The sequence below is a fragment of the Poecile atricapillus genome, chromosome 22 (genome assembly GCF_030490865.1).
Source record: "Poecile atricapillus isolate bPoeAtr1 chromosome 22, bPoeAtr1.hap1, whole genome shotgun sequence".
Lineage (NCBI taxonomy): Eukaryota > Metazoa > Chordata > Aves > Passeriformes > Paridae > Poecile > Poecile atricapillus.
Genome location: NC_081270.1, coordinates 7,523,437 through 7,538,343, shown reverse-complemented (window position 1 = coordinate 7,538,343; position 14,907 = coordinate 7,523,437). Strand labels below are relative to the sequence as shown.

Below are 14,907 nucleotides of genomic sequence, written 5' to 3'. Positions count from 1 at the left end.
TTAGGGAATTCCACCCAGTGGGATTCAGGGAATTCCACCCAGCGGGATTTAGGGAATTCCACCCAGCGGGATTTAGGGAATTCCACCCAGCGGGATTTAGGGAATTCCACCCAGTGGGATTCAGGGAATTCCACCCAGAGGGATTCAGGGAATTCCACCCAGCGGGATTCAGGGAATTCCACCCAGCGGGATTCAGGGAATTCCATCCAGCGGGATTCAGGGAATTCCATCCAGCAGGATTTAGGGAATTCCATCCAGCGGGATTCAGGGAATTCCATCCAGCGGGATTTCGGGAATTCCACCCAGCGGGATTCAGGGAATTCCATCCAGCGGGATTTCGGGAATTCCACCCAGCGGGATTTAGGGAATTCCACCCAGCGGGATTTCGGGAATTCCATCCACTCAGGGCTGAGCCAGCCCCATCCCGGCCCGTTCTGTCTCCTCATTCCCTGCCCTCTGGGAAAAAGCTGCACTTTTCCCACAGCCAACAAAATTTGTCTGTTTTTTAAACGATTTTGGACCTCATGGATGGTTCACCCCATTTTCCTGCTGCAGTTTTAAACGAGAAAAAGGAAAAAAAAGGAAAATATTCCATTTTTTTAGCCCCAGAAGACGCAACTGATTTATTCCACCCCATCTTAATTCCCCCCCTTTTTCTAACAAAAATCTCCCCGGATTTGTGCTTTTGAAGGATTTTTTTAGGAAGCGGTTTTTATATGGGATTTTTGGGGATTTTTACTGGTGCTCCGAGGTTGGGAAAGGCACGGGAAGGGGGGTGGTGGCTCTGATCCCCCCCAGTCCCGGCGGGAATAAACGTGGAAAATCCAAATTGGGAGCTCTGAGGGATCTGTTTTTTGGGGAAGGTGGCGTTTTGGGAATGCCAGGTTTGGGCTGGGTTGAATTAGGTCCCTAAATAACAATGAATAACAAGAATAATATTAATAATAAACAGAAATCAGCAAAGATCTGCAGGAAATCCCCACGCCCTACAGCCCAACCCGTCCCCCTTCTATAGGGGACCCCAAAAACTGCGAGACCCCACCCAAAACCCTTTTTATAGGCTTGGGCAGCACCCCAAAATCCTCCCCAAAAATCCACCCCAAACCCCCCTAAAATCCACCCCAAACTCCCCCAAAATCCACCCCAAAACCACCCCAAAAATCCACCCCAAACCCCCCCAAAATCCACCCCAAAACCACCCCAAAAATCCACCCCAAACCCCCCCAAAATCCACCCCAAATCCCCCAAAATCCACCCCAAACTCCCCCAAAATCCACCCCAAAACCACCCCAAAAATCCACCCCAAACCCCCCCAAAATCCACCCCAAAACCACCCCAAAAATCCACCCCAAATCCCCCAAAATCCACCCCAAAACCAAATTTTCCCCCAAAATCCCCGGATTTCATCTCAAAATCACAGATTTCCCCTCAAAGTCTCTGAATTTCCACCCAAAATCCTCAGAATTTTCCCAAAATCCCTTAATTTTCACCCAAAATCTCGAATTTCAGCCCAAAACCCTCCCAGGATTTCCTCCCCAAATCCCCGAATTTTCACCCCAAATCCCCAAATTTCAGCCCCCAAATCCCCCGGGATTTCACCCCAAAATCCCCAAATTTCACCCCAAAATCCATCCTGAGAGCCCCGAGGTTCTGGAACCAGTCTGGGGGTTCTGGAATATTCTGCTGGACCCCAGATCTGAGGTTCCAGATCACCCAGGACAGTCCAAAACCCCGGGAGAACCTCAGCAGCCTTCAGCACCCTCGGGATGGATCCAGAACCTTCTGGAAGTCCCTCAGGACCCTCAGGGCGATCTAGAACCCTGTAGAACTATCTAGAACCCTGTAGAACGATCTAGAACCCGCGGAACGATCTAGAACAATCTAGAACGATCTAGAACACTCTAGAACGATCTAGAACCATCTAGAACCATCTAGAACACTCTAGAACTATCTAGAGCGTTCTAGAACACTCTAGAACTATCTAGAACGATCTAGAACGGTCTAGAACGGTCTAGAACCCTGTGGAACTATCTAGAACCTCACAGAACGATCTGGAAGCTCAGCACCGCCCAGCACCATTCAGGATAGTCTGGAACCCCCAGGGTGGCTCCAGAACCTTCTGGAAGTCCCTCAGAACCTTTCATGGAGCTTTGGACCCAAACCTGCACCAATCTCATTATTTTCCCCTTTTTACCCCATTTTTACCCCAAATTTTGTCTCTTTTTTTCCCGTTTTTGACCCAAATTTGGCCTCATTTGATTCTTTGGGGCCTCTTTGGAACCAAATCCAGACGAATTTTGGGATTTTCACCCATTTTTGCCCCAAATTTTGTCTCTTTTTTCCATTTTTATCCCGAATTTTCTCTTTTTCTTCCACTTTCCTCCGAAATTTTGTCCTTTTTTTCCCCCATTTTTTCTTCCAATTATTTTTTTCCCCAGTTTTTAGCCCAAATCTTCTTCAGGGTCCCACCGGGGCTCTCCCCCCTGGCCGCAGAACAGAGAAAGGCACAGAAACAATAAACCCCCCCTTGCCCGTTTTAATTATTATGTGCACAAAAAAACCCCAAAAAAAAACCCAGAGAGAGAGAGAGAGAGAGAGGGAGAATTCCCGGGATTTCGGGGAGCTGCTCGGTGATTCCCGGGAGCTCCGGAGCGGGGCCGGGGCTCAGCAGCCGCCGCAGCTGCGGGCGCAGGAGGCTCCCACGCTCTGGCACAATCCGCTCGTGGCCATCACCCCGCACTTGGAGAACTTGTCCCGGCACAGGTCGGCTGCGGGGAGCGAGGGGTTAACCCTGGATTGCGGGAAAATCCCCGGGGAGAAGCGGGGGAGAGGCCCCGGGCCCGCCCCAAACCGCGATCCCGCTCTGATCTGGGGGTTTTGGGGTTTTGGGGGCAGTGAAGGACCCCCCGCCCGATGGGTGCGCCCTGATCCCACCCCAAAACGCGATCCCGCTCTGATCCCGGGGGTTTTGGGGTTTTGGGGGCAGTGAAGGACCCCCCGCCCGATGGGTGCACATCCAGCTCCACCCCAAACCGCGATCCCGCTCTGATCCCGGGGGTTTTGGGGTTTTGGGGACAGTGAGGGACCCCCGCCCCATCGGTGCGCATCCAGCCCCACCCCAAAAACGCGATCCCGCTTTCATCCGGGGGGTTTTGGGGTTTTGGGGGCAGTGAGGGAGCCCCGGCTCCATCGGTGCGCACCCGGTCCCGCCCCAAACCGCGATCCCGCTCTGATCCCGGGGGTTTTGGGGTTTTGGGGTTTTGGGGACAGTGAGGGACCCCCCGCCCGATGGGTGCACCCTGACCCCACCCCAAACCGCGATCCTGCTCTGATCCCGGGGGTTTTGGGGGCAGTGAGGGACCCCCCACCCCATCGGTGAGCATCCAGCCCCACCCCAAACCGCGATCCCGCTCTGATCCCAGGGGTTTTGGGGTTTTGGGGACAGTGAAGGACCCCCCGCCCGATGGGTGCGCACCCGGTCCCGCCCCAAAACGCGATCCCGCTCTGATCCCGGGGGTTTTGGGGTTTTGGGGGCCGTGGGGGGACCCCCCGCCCGGTGGGTGCGCCCTGATCCCACCCCAAAACGCGATCCTGCTCTGATCCCGGGGTTTTTGGGGTTTTGGGGGCAGTGAGGGATCCCCCGCCCAATGGGTGCGCCCTGATCCCACCCCAAAAACGCGATCCCGCTCTGATCCCGGGGATTTTGGGGGCAGTGAGGGACCCCCCACCCCATCGGTGAGCATCCAGCTCTGCCCCAAACCGCGATCCTGCTCTGATCCCGGGGGTTTTGGGGTTTTGGGGGCAGCGGGGGACCCCCCGCCCCATCTGTGCACCCTGACCCCACCCCAAAAAGGCGATCCCGCTCTGATCCCGGGGTCTCTGGGGTTTTGGGGGCAGTGAGGGACCCCCCGCCCGATGGGTGCGTATCCAGCTCCACCCCAAACCGCGATCCCGCTCTGCCCCGGGGGTTTTGGGGTTTTGGGGACCGTGGGGGACCCCCCGCCTGATGGGTGCGCATCCAGCCCCACCCCAAACCGCGATCCCGCTCTGATCCCGGGGGTTTTGGGGTTTTGGGGTTTTGGGGGCAGTGAGGGACCCCCCGCCCCATCGGTGCACCCTGACCCCACCCCAAACCGCGATCCCGCTCTGATCCCGGGGGTCTCTTTGTCCCAGCGGGATTTTCCCTCCTCGGAATTGGGGGGACAAGGGCGATTTGAGCGGGGACGATCCCGGTTTTTGGGGCGCCCCTCTCACCTCTCAGCAGCTCCTCGTGGGCGCACACGGTGCGGACGCAAATCTCCTTGTTGATGACATAAACCCGGCGGAGGCTGGAATTTCGGGAACAGAAAGGACGGGATGTGAGGCAGGGGGATTCCCGGGATCTCCGGGGGGATCAGGGAATTTCGGGAACAGAAAGGACGGGATGTGAGGCAGGGGGGTTCCCGGGATCTCCGGGGGGATCAGGGAATTTCAGGAACAGAAAGGACGGGATGTGAGGCAGGGGGATTCCCGGGATCTCCGGGGGGATCAGGGAATTTCGGGAACAGAAAGGACGGGATGTGAGGCAGGGGGATTCCCGGGATCTCCGGGGGGATCAGGGAATTTCGGGAACAGAAAGGACGGGATGTGAGGCAGGGGGGTTCCCGGGATCTCCGGGGGGATCAGGGAATTTCGGGAACAGGAAGGACGGGATGTGAGGCAGGGGGGTTCCCGGGATCTCCGGGGGGATCAGGGAATGTTCCCCCGGCCTCACGCACCTGTAGAAGCAGATCTCGTTCAGGCACTGCTTGCAGGGCTTGTGCACCGAGTAGAGCCGGGTGCAGGGGTACTGCTCCTCCCGGCAGTCTGCGGAAAGCGGCGATTCCCGGCAATTCCCGGCAATTCCCAGCAATTCCAGGGAATTCCCGGGAATTCCTCAGCCAGCGCCTCCCCCCGCCCCGGTTCCCGCGGCACAGCCCGGCCCCGGGGATGGGGAACGGGATCGGAACTCACCGAGCGGTCCCGGCTCCGTGGGCTCCGTCTCGGGCACCGCGGCTGAGGGGGGACAGAGGGACAGAGGGACAGGGACAGGGACACGGACAGGGACAGAGGAGGGAATTTCAGGATGGGGCAGGAGCGTGTCCTCGCCCTTTCCCTGGATTTTTTCCCCGGCTGCTCCGGGAGAACAGGAAGGGACAGAGACCCCCCAGCCCTGGGTCTGCGGGTTCTGGGGGAGATGTCACCCACCTGGGGACTGTCACCTACCTGGGGACTGTCACCCACCCCAGGGACTGTCACCCACCCCCGGGACTGTCACCCACCCCAGGGACTGTCACCCACCTGGGGACTGTCACCCACCCCAGGGACTGTCACCCACCTGGGGTCGGGGCTGGCACGGTTTCCTGCTGGGATTGCTGCTGGGATTGGTACCGGAATTGCTCCTCGGGGACTCGGGGGGTGACATCTGCAAGGACAGAGCCGCTGCAGGGACACCCCCAAACCCCGATCCCCCCCCAGGGATCCCAGGGGGGAAACACTCACCGTGGTAATCGTAATAATCCTGAATTTCTGGGGATAAAACAAAAAACAGCCTCAGGATGGGTGCAGGGAGAGAACTCATCCCGTGGGGAGGGGGAAATGAAATCCCTGGAATTCTGTGGTGGGTCGGGAAAACTCCCCCCAGGCATTCCAGGGCTGCTTCCCACCGGGGGGGATTTGGGATGGATAAAGGCTCAAAAAAATAACTGGATAAAAAGTTTTTAATAAATACCCCGATTAATTAAGGTTTAATAAAAAAAAAAATAAGGGTTAATAAAGAATTTGATAAAGGTTTAATAAAGAATTTGATAAAAGTTTAATAAAGAATTTGATCAAGGTTTAATAAAGGATTTGATAAAGGTTTAATAAAGGATTTGATAAGGGTTTAATGAAGAATTTGATCAAGGTTTAATGAAGAATTTGATCAAGGTTTAATAAAGAACTTTATAAATGTTTAAGAAAGAATTTGACAAGGGTTTAAGAAATAATTGGGTAAGGGTTTAAGAAATGATCGGATAAATAGTGTTTAATAAAGAATTTGATAAGGATTTAATACAGAATTGTCAGTGAGAGCAGAGACGGGAGTTTGGGGATTCCAGAGGCGAGGAGGATGAGGATGGAGAGGAAGAAGAGGGAAGAGTTTTTTTCCGGGGTGTTTTTCCAGGGAAAGCAGAGAGGATGGAGGATGAGGATGGAGCCAGGGGATGGAGGCAGGGATGGAGGCAGGGATGGAGGCAGGGGAAGGAGGCAGGGGATGGAGGCAGGGATGGAGGCAGGGGAAGGAGGCAGGGATGGAGGATGAGGATGGAGGCAGAGGATGGAGGCAGGGATGGAGGCAGGGGATGGAGGATGAGGATGGAGGCAGAGGATGGAGGCAGGGGATGGAGGCAGGGATGGAGGATGAGGATGGAGGCAGAGGATGGAGGCAGGGGATGGAGGCAGGGATGGAGGATGAGGATGGAGGCAGGGGATGGAGGCAGGGGAGGGAGGATGAGGATGGAGGCAGAGGATGGAGGCAGGGGATGGAGGCAGAGGATGGAGGATGAGGATGGAGGCAGGGGATGTCCCGGCTCTCACCAGCCTGCTGGTCATACTGGGAGTACTGGACTGGCTCGGGGTAGGTGATGCCCTCGAAGCGGCTGTACTGGCCCTGCACCAGGAGCGCTGCGGGACACGGGGGCCGTCGGTGTGGGATCCCCAAAACTGGGATCTGAGACCCCAAAACTGGGATCTGAGACCCCAAAACTGGGATCTGAGACCCCAAAACTGGGATCTGGGATCCCAAACACGGGATTCGGGACCCCAAACCCGGGATCTGGGATCCCAAACCCCGGATCTGAGATCCCACTGAGACCCCAAACCCAGAATCCCACAGACACCCCAAGCCCGGGATCTGGGATCCCAAACCCAGGATCCGAGATCCCAAATCTGGAATCTGGGACCCCACTGACACCCCAAATCTGGGATCCCACGGACATCCCAAACCCAGGATCTGAGACCCCACTGAGACCCCAAACCCAGGATCTGGGACCCCAAACCCGGGATCTGAGACCCCACTAAAACCCCAAACCCAGGATCTGGGACCCCAAACCCGGGATCTGAGACCCCAAACCCCGGATCTGAGACCCCAAACCCGGGATCTGGGACCCCACTAAAACCCCAAACCCGGGATCTGGGGTCCCACAGCCACCCCAAACCCAGGACCCCATGGACACCCCAAACCAGGATCCAGGGATCCTGTGGACACCCCAAAGCCGGGATTTGGGGTTCCCTGCTCCCACCATCCCCAATCCCACCCCTGGGTGCTCAGGCTCCAAATCCAGCGTGGAAGAGTCGAAGGGATGAGAATTCCCGGGAAGGGGAGGATGGGATCAGCTCCATCCTGCTGCAGCCCCAGCTGGGGTTTGGGGGAATTTTGGGGGAATTTTAGGGGAATTTTAGGGGAATTTTGGGGGAATTTTGCGGGAATTTCAGGGGAATTTTGCGGGAATTTTGGGGGAATTTTGCGGGTATTTTGGGGGATTTTTGGGGGAATTTTCGGGGAATTTTGCGGGAATTTTAGGGGAATTTTGCGGGAATTTTGCGGGAATTTTAGGGAAATTTTCGGGGAATTTTTTGGAATTTTTTAATTTTTTTTTTGAATTTTGGGGGAATTTTGGGGGATTTTTTGGGGGATTTTTGGGGGAATTTTCGGGGAATTTTGAAGGAATTTTGGGGGAATTCTGGAGGAATTGAGGAGGAATTTTGGGGGAATTTTGGGGGAATAACGGTGAATGAATTGCTGGGAGTTGTGGCCACCTCCTGAGCATCCTCCAAATGATGCTTTGGTACCACAAATTAACACTTTGTGCCCTAAAAATGGATTTTTGGGGGTTTTGGTCCCCAAGATGAGACTCTGGAATGTAAAAATAAATCTTTGGCTCAAAAAGTTGAGCATTTGGGTCTATAAAAGAAACTTTGGCCTCTAAATGGGAGGTTTTGGACTTTCAAAACCAAACTCTGGGTTTAAAAAATGAAGATTCGGGCATTAAGATGAAGCTTTAGACCTCAAAAAGGGCATTTGGAAGTTAGAAATGAAGGTTTGTGCCACAAAAAAATGAAGTTTTCAACCACAGAATCAGAGCTTTGGGATCCAAAAGTGAAGATTTGGGACCTAAAGGTTCGGTTTGGGGATGTAAAAATGAGGTTGGGGCATAAAAATGAGGGTTTGGAGCATAAAAATGAAGATTTGGGATGTAAAAATGAGGTCTGAGGACACAAAAAAATTAGATTTTCCGCTCTAGAAAGGGGGTTTAAACCCCGAAAATGAGAGTTTGGAGCCTCCAGACGTGCCTGGGGATTTGAAATTGAGGAAATCTGGTAAAAATGTCTGTGGGAAGGGAGGATTTGGAGGGGGTTTGGGGACGCTCACCTGGCAGACACAGCAGCAGGAGCTCCGCCGCTCTCATCCTGCTGGAGCCGGAGGATCTGGATGGGAACAGAGGGAATTCGGGTCAGGAGACAGCCGGGGACACCAAAAAACCTCAGAAATGAAGGAATTTCCCCCCAAAGGCGTCCCCGCCCCTTCCCAGGGGAGTCACAGGGACCAAGCCCTGGAATATCCCGCGGGCAGAGCAGGGAGGAGAAACGCCGGGATGTGGGATCAGTCCTGGGATCATTCCCGGGATGTGGGATCAGTCCTGGGATCATTCCCGGGATCATTCCCGGGATCTTTCCTGGGATGTGAGATCAGTCCCGGGATGTGGGATCAGTCCTGGGATGTGGGATCACTCCTGGGATCATTCCCGGGATCATTCCCGGGATCTTTCCTGGGATGTGGGATCAGTCCCGGGATGTGGGATCAGTCCTGGGATCATTCCCGGGATCCTTCCCGGGATCATTCCCGGGATGTGACCGATCCGGACCCCCCGGAGCAGAACTCTGGGGCTTTTTTCCCAAGGTTTCCAATTCCTTGGGAAAGGAATTGTGTGTGGGGGGTGCTGCGACTGCTCGGGCATCCCCTAAATCCATGGGAACGTGGATGGATGGATGGATGGATGGATGGATGGACGGATGGATGGATGGATGGATGGATGGACGGACGGACAGACAGCCGGACACCCCCTCTGGAGCCATCCCCACTGTCCTCCCCCCCTCCCAAGGCCGCAGCTCCGTTTTTCCCCTCTCCCATCCCCATCTCCATCCCCGCGGCTCCTCCCGGGCTCCGATTCCCGGGATTTCCCCTCTCCCATCCCCATCTCCAGCCCCCGCGGCTCCTCCCGGGCTCCGATTCCCGGGATTTCCCCTCTCCCATCCCCATCTCCATCCCCGCGGCTCCTCCCGGGCTCCGATTCCCGGGATTTCCCCTCTCCCATCCCCATCTCCAGCCCCCGCGGCTCCTCCCGGGCTCCGATTCCCGGGATTTCCCCCCCGCCTTGGCCGGAGCTCCGGGCCTTTGGCTGCGGGACGGGGACAGTCGGGTCACGTCTGCCCCGGGGGCCGCGCCAGGGCTGCTCCCGACCGGGACCCCGGAGAGACACCCACGGTGTCCCCACGGTGTCCCCACGGTGCCCTAGGATGTCCCATGGTGTCCCCAGGGTGTCCCCATGGTGTCCCCAGGGTGTCCCCAGGGTGTCCCCAGGGTATCCCCACGGTGTCCCAGGATGCCCAAGGGTGTCCCCACAGTGCCCCACAGTGCCCCAGGGTGCCCCACGGTGTCCCCAGGGTGTCCCACGGTGCCCTAGGATGTCCCACGGTGTCCCCACGGTGCCCCCAGGGTGCCCCAGGGTGTCCCAGGGTGTCCCAGGGTGTCCCACGGTGTCCCAGGGTGTCCCACGGTGCCCCAGGGTGTTCCCATGGTGCCCTAGGATGTCCCACTGTGTCCCCAGGGTGTCCCCAGGGTGTCCCCAGGGTGTCCCAGGATGCCCAAGGGTGTCCCCAGGGTGACCCACGGCGCCCTACGATGTCCCCAGGGTGCCCCAGGGTGTCCCAGAGTGCCCCACAGTGTCCCTACAGTGTCCCCAAGGTGTCCCCAAGGTGTCCTCCCTTCATCCAAGGCCACCGAGGAGGGGCTGAAGCCTCCCCCGTCCCCTCCGGGCGGGCCCCGCTGTTCCCCCTTCCCTTCCCCGGGCTCCGCTCCCTCGGTGCGGGGGTCCGGCCGCTCCGACCGCGCCAGATGTTTTTGCAACTGCACATCTGGGAACAATCAACCCCGGAGAAAGAACACCACAGTCCCTTTCATTCTGCTAAACCCCACCTTCCCCCAGCCTCTCCTCCTTCCCCCAGCTTTTTTTCCCCCCTTCCCCCCCCCATTTTCCTTTCTTTTCTTTTTCTTTCATTCTTTTTGTTTTGCTTTTTTTAAATTTTTTTTTTTTTTTTTTAAAGCTCTCTCCTTGCCAGAGAGCTGGAGAACAAAGGGAATATTAAAGGATTCCATTTATTTTGGCCCCTGACCAGAGGTAAAGAGCTCGGTGCCCCCATCCCCGTTTTCACACATCACCTTTTCCTCAGGGGGGGCCCGTCCCCCAAAATAAATCGGAATAAAAGATCCCTTTCCAGGCTGGAAAAACGAGGGGAAAAAAAAATCCCAGCCAACAAACCCGCAGCTTCCTCCAGCCTTTGGGGTATTTTTAGACTTTTTGGAAGTGGTTAAAAATCTCCAACAAATGTCAGGCCTCAAAGAAGGGCCCCCCTTCCCCCAGCACCCCAAAAATCGAGGGTTTGTGAGGTTAAAAAGTTGGAACTTTTTTTTTTTTTCCCATGGTTTTTCCAAGCTCCCAACCGCTGGAGGTTTCACAAAGCCCCCCCAAATTGAGGTTCAGCCCCCGTTTGCTGCTGGGGAGGGACGGGGGGGTCCCCGGAATTCCCGGGAATTGGGGAGGGGTTTTTTCCCTGGTCTGGTCCTTACCAGTGAGTGCCGGCTCTGCCCTCGCTCTCCTCTCTCTGCTTCTCCAAAACTCTTGAAATGAGAGTCAAAAAAACCGAAAAAAACCAAAAAAAACCAACCCTAAAAACCTCCAACCTCCAGCACGGGGGATCCGCTGGGTCCTAAAGCCACACCTGAGCCGGCCCCTTCCTCCTCCCGCGCTGGGGAGGGGGAAAACCGGGAAAAACCGGGAAAAACCGGGAAAAACCCACAAAAAACCACAAAACCCCACAAAAAACCCACAAAAAACCACCCGTGAGAAACGCTGCTGCCGGGGCCGGGGTGCACCGAGGGGTTTTTGGGGTTTTTTTTGGGGTTTTTTTTCCCGGCTGGATGAGTTTTGGATCCGAGGAAGCCGCGAGGAGCGGGCCGGGGTTTGTGGGGCCGCGGGGAGGGAGGGAGGGAGGGGGGGAAGGAGAAGCTCAGGGGGGGTTTCTGTCACCTCTTGGAGCAAAAACACCCCAAAATTTGGGATGTTGGGATCACAGCACCCCTGCCGAGGCACGGCTGGATCCCGATTCCCCCCCAGCAGCGAGGATGCTGCAGCCCCGAGGGAGAATGATCCCAAAAAGGACCCAAATCCCCCAAATCCCCCAAATCCCCCAAATCCCCCAAATGCCCCAAATGCCCCAAATGCCCCAAATGCCGCTGTTCCCGGCGGGGCGGGGCCGGCCTGGGGCCCCTTTCCCCGCTCCTGGCGCATTCCCGGAGGGATCGGGATGATCCCAAAGCCCACCGAGCTCGGCAGGGACGCGGAGCCAGGGCCGGGGGGCGAATCCCGCGGGTTTGGGGTGAAAAACCAGGAAAGGGAGAGCGGCGGGATGGGGACGGGAGGTCTCTGGAGATGAGAATGGGAATGAGAGAGGAGATTTTCTCCCGTGGGGTTGGATTCCTGGCTGAGCACCAGGACAGGGGCTGAGAGCTGCAAAAATGCGGGGAAAAAGGGATTTTCAGAGCGGGGTGAGAGACAGACGGGGCTGGAAGGCGCTCCCACCTCCTCTTTAATTTTCCGGGCTGAAGGATGGATAAAACCACCCCAAGGACCCCAAAAACTCCCCCCGAGCTTCTGCCGGCCCCTCCTGCAGCTTTATCCTCAGCCCTGCTCGCCTCCATCCAGGAGCCGCCCGCCAATAATTAATATAACTAATAAACAATATAAATAATCATTAATATAAATAATAATTCAATAATTCAATAACTCTGCACACCCTCCCGAGGAAATCCCGACGGGAAAACGGCTCCCGGCTGATTTCTGCTCCGAAAAGCGCCAAGAAGGGGCGCGGAGGGTTTTTCCAAGGCTCGGGAATCCTGGATCAAGCAGCGCAGCCTTGGCCGGGCCTGCAGGAAACCTCTCTTACCTTTTCTTGTGCCTCATTTCCTGAGCTAATCCCCGGCTCCCCGGGGCAGGGAGGCGCTCGGGGGGGCTCGGGTTTTCCATGGAAGCGGATCCCAGCGGGAAAAGGCCGGGATGGGGATGCGGGAGGCGCAGACCCTCCCCGGGAGCCGCTCCTTCCCTGGGGGATGCGGCGGCTCCGGTTTTTCCTCGGTGGTTTTGGGGTCTCGGCCAGGACACCTGGGATTTTTCCAGCCGCTGTTGTTATTTTCTAGGAAATTCCAGCTGGAGAGAGGTCGCCCCGCTCGGGTTTTTTATTGGGATTGATGGGTTTTGGGAATCCCAGCGGTGTCATCCCTGGCTGCGCTCCCTGCTTTCGAGCATCGAGCCCGGCTGGGAAAAGGAGGCGACCCCAAAACCTCGAGGTGACCCCAAAACCTCGAGGTGACCCCAAAACCTCCTCCTGCCCCATCCCCACCCCCAGCGGGCAGCAGGGACGAGCAGCCAAGAAAATAAAGTGTTAATTTATTGGAGAAGAGCCTGAGAGCCCCGAGGGGATCCCCGAGGGGTCGGGGAGAGTTAAAAAATAGAATTTGTGGGGTCTGGAGCACTGCAGAGGTCCCGGCCCGAAGCAGAGGGGCTCTGCCCGAGCATTCCCAGAGGAAAAGGGATGGGGATGGAGCCTTGGAAGGGCAGGGGGGGGGATGTAAACTCCCTACACATCTAGAGGGGATTTGGGGTCACAGTGACACTGCTGGGGGGCTGGGGACACCACGGACCCCTCCCGGCCCCCAGCCGGGGGTGGCCAGCGTGGGGGGAGTGGGGGAATCCTGCGGGAAGAGCTGGGATGGATCCTCCTCTTCCTCTGGATCTCCTCACCTGATCATCCTCATCCTCCTCCTCCATCTGCTGTGGCCACGGGATCAGGGATATGGGATCAGGGTGGATATGGGATCACCATGGATATGGGATCAGGGTGGATATGGGATCAGTGTGGATATGGGATCAGGGATATGGGATCAGAGTGGATATGGGATCACTGTGGCTGTGGGATCAGGGTGGATATGGGATCAGTGTGGATATGGGATCAGAGTGGATATGGGATCACCGTGGCTGTGGGATCAGGGTGGATATGGGATCAGGGATATGGGATCAGTGTGGATATGGGATCAGGGTGGATATGGGATCAGGGTGGATATGGGATCAGGGATATGGGATCAGAGTGGATATGGGATCAGGGTGGATATGGGATCAGGGTGGATATGGGATCAGTGTGGATATGGGATCAGAGTGGATATGGGATCACCATGGATATGGGATCAGTGTGGATATGGGATTACCATGGCCAGGGGATCAGGGTGGGTATGGGATCACCATGGATATGGGATCACCATGGATATGGGATCAGGGTGGATATGGGATCAGGTTGGATATGGGATCAGTGTGGATATGGGATCAGTGTGGATATGGGATCAGTGTGGATATGGGATCAGGGATATGGGATCAGGGTGGATATGGGATCAGTGTGGATATGGGATCAGAGTGGATATGGGATCAGGGATATGGGATCAGGGTGGATATGGGATCACCACGGCCAGGGATCAGAGTGGATATGGGATCAGTGTGGATATGGGATAGGGGTGGATATGGGATCAGAGTGGATATGGGATCACCATGGCCATGGGATCAGCGTGGCCACGGGATTCACATCTCTGATGCCGAGGGATCCCGCCCGCCGTGTCCCCGCTTTTTCCGGGATCAATAAATTAAGGAAGCGTCCGAGGGCTGGGGCAGAGGGCACAGCTGGCACAGCTGGCACAGCTGGCACAGCTGGCACTGCTATCTCACAGCCAGGGACATCCTGGGTGTGGCGAACAGGGGCTGCTCCAGGGGCGGCCAGGCCGGCTGCTGCTGGCTCAGCTCCTTCTCCAGCCTCTTGAAAAGCTTCTTGGAGGCTTTTTTCCGGCGCAGCCTTCGGAAGCAGCCCAGCAATCCGTGATCCAGGGCGGTCTGGGAAACAAGGAGGGAAAAAGGGCTTGGGGGAGGAAAGGAGAGCCCCGTGCCCACCCATCCCAAATCCCACCCTGACCCACCTCCAGCGCGAAGGCGGCGAAGAAGTTGAAGGCGGCGATGCCCAAGAGGAGCAGCTTGAAACTGAAATCCTCGATGGGCTGGAGCTTGAGCAGGGATTTGGGAAAGCCCAGGGGGTAGAGGGTCAGCCAGCCCATCAGGCCGAAGAGCAGGATGAGCACGAGCAGGAAGAGCACTGGGGGCGAGAGGGGACGGGGTGAGGGGTGGCCGGAGGGCCGGTGGCCCTCGCGGTGGCCGCGTCCTCACCGTTGGTGTAGAGAGGCTCGCGGAAGGGGTGGCCCTTGGACATGGCCACGGCCAGGATCAGGTACTGGAAGCCGCTGACGCAGAACAGGACGGTGTTCTCGTAGTTGGGCAGGTTCTGGGGCGCTGTCACCGTGCTGTTCAGGGGGACGTACCTGGGGAGGGGACAGGCTCAGCAGGACGGGCAGGGGGGGCTGGACAGCACCCCTTGTTCTCCAGTGTTGGGGTCTGAGATACAGAGTGTGTGACCTTGTTTTTAATGCTTACTGCTAGGAGTCAAAGAAACACTGAATTTCATAGAATATGAAATTATATTATT

At 56.6% G+C, this 14,907-nt stretch overlaps 2 protein-coding genes across 7 annotated transcripts in view; both read right to left on the bottom strand.

Annotated features, from left to right (window-relative positions):
• Nucleotides 1–2,567: 2,567 nt before the first annotated feature.
• On the bottom strand, nucleotides 2,568–10,951 carry MFAP2 (microfibril associated protein 2). Its single transcript, XM_058855168.1, has 9 exons — nucleotides 10,904–10,951; nucleotides 8,429–8,484; nucleotides 6,595–6,681; nucleotides 5,521–5,547; nucleotides 5,357–5,443; nucleotides 4,993–5,034; nucleotides 4,758–4,845; nucleotides 4,255–4,328; nucleotides 2,568–2,768 (listed from the first exon to the last, which is right to left on the bottom strand). Exons 2-9 carry the CDS (start codon nucleotides 8,463–8,465, stop codon nucleotides 2,665–2,667), a joined length of 546 nt encoding a protein of 181 aa, XP_058711151.1. The 5' UTR covers nucleotides 8,466–8,484; nucleotides 10,904–10,951; the 3' UTR covers nucleotides 2,568–2,664.
• Nucleotides 10,952–13,866: 2,915 nt separating this feature from the next.
• Nucleotides 13,867–14,907, bottom strand: part of ATP13A2 (ATPase cation transporting 13A2) — a 28,767-nt gene continuing 27,726 nt past the window's right edge. For all 6 annotated transcript variants that reach the window (XM_058855147.1, XM_058855144.1, XM_058855146.1 and 3 more), the window contains exons 27-29: nucleotides 14,592–14,743; nucleotides 14,348–14,520; nucleotides 13,867–14,264 (exon numbers count right to left, since the gene is read on the bottom strand). In XM_058855147.1, the coding sequence (XP_058711130.1) occupies nucleotides 14,094–14,264; nucleotides 14,348–14,520; nucleotides 14,592–14,743 (496 nt within the window). In that variant the 3' untranslated portion in view covers nucleotides 13,867–14,093. The remainder of the gene's footprint in view (nucleotides 14,265–14,347; nucleotides 14,521–14,591; nucleotides 14,744–14,907) is intronic.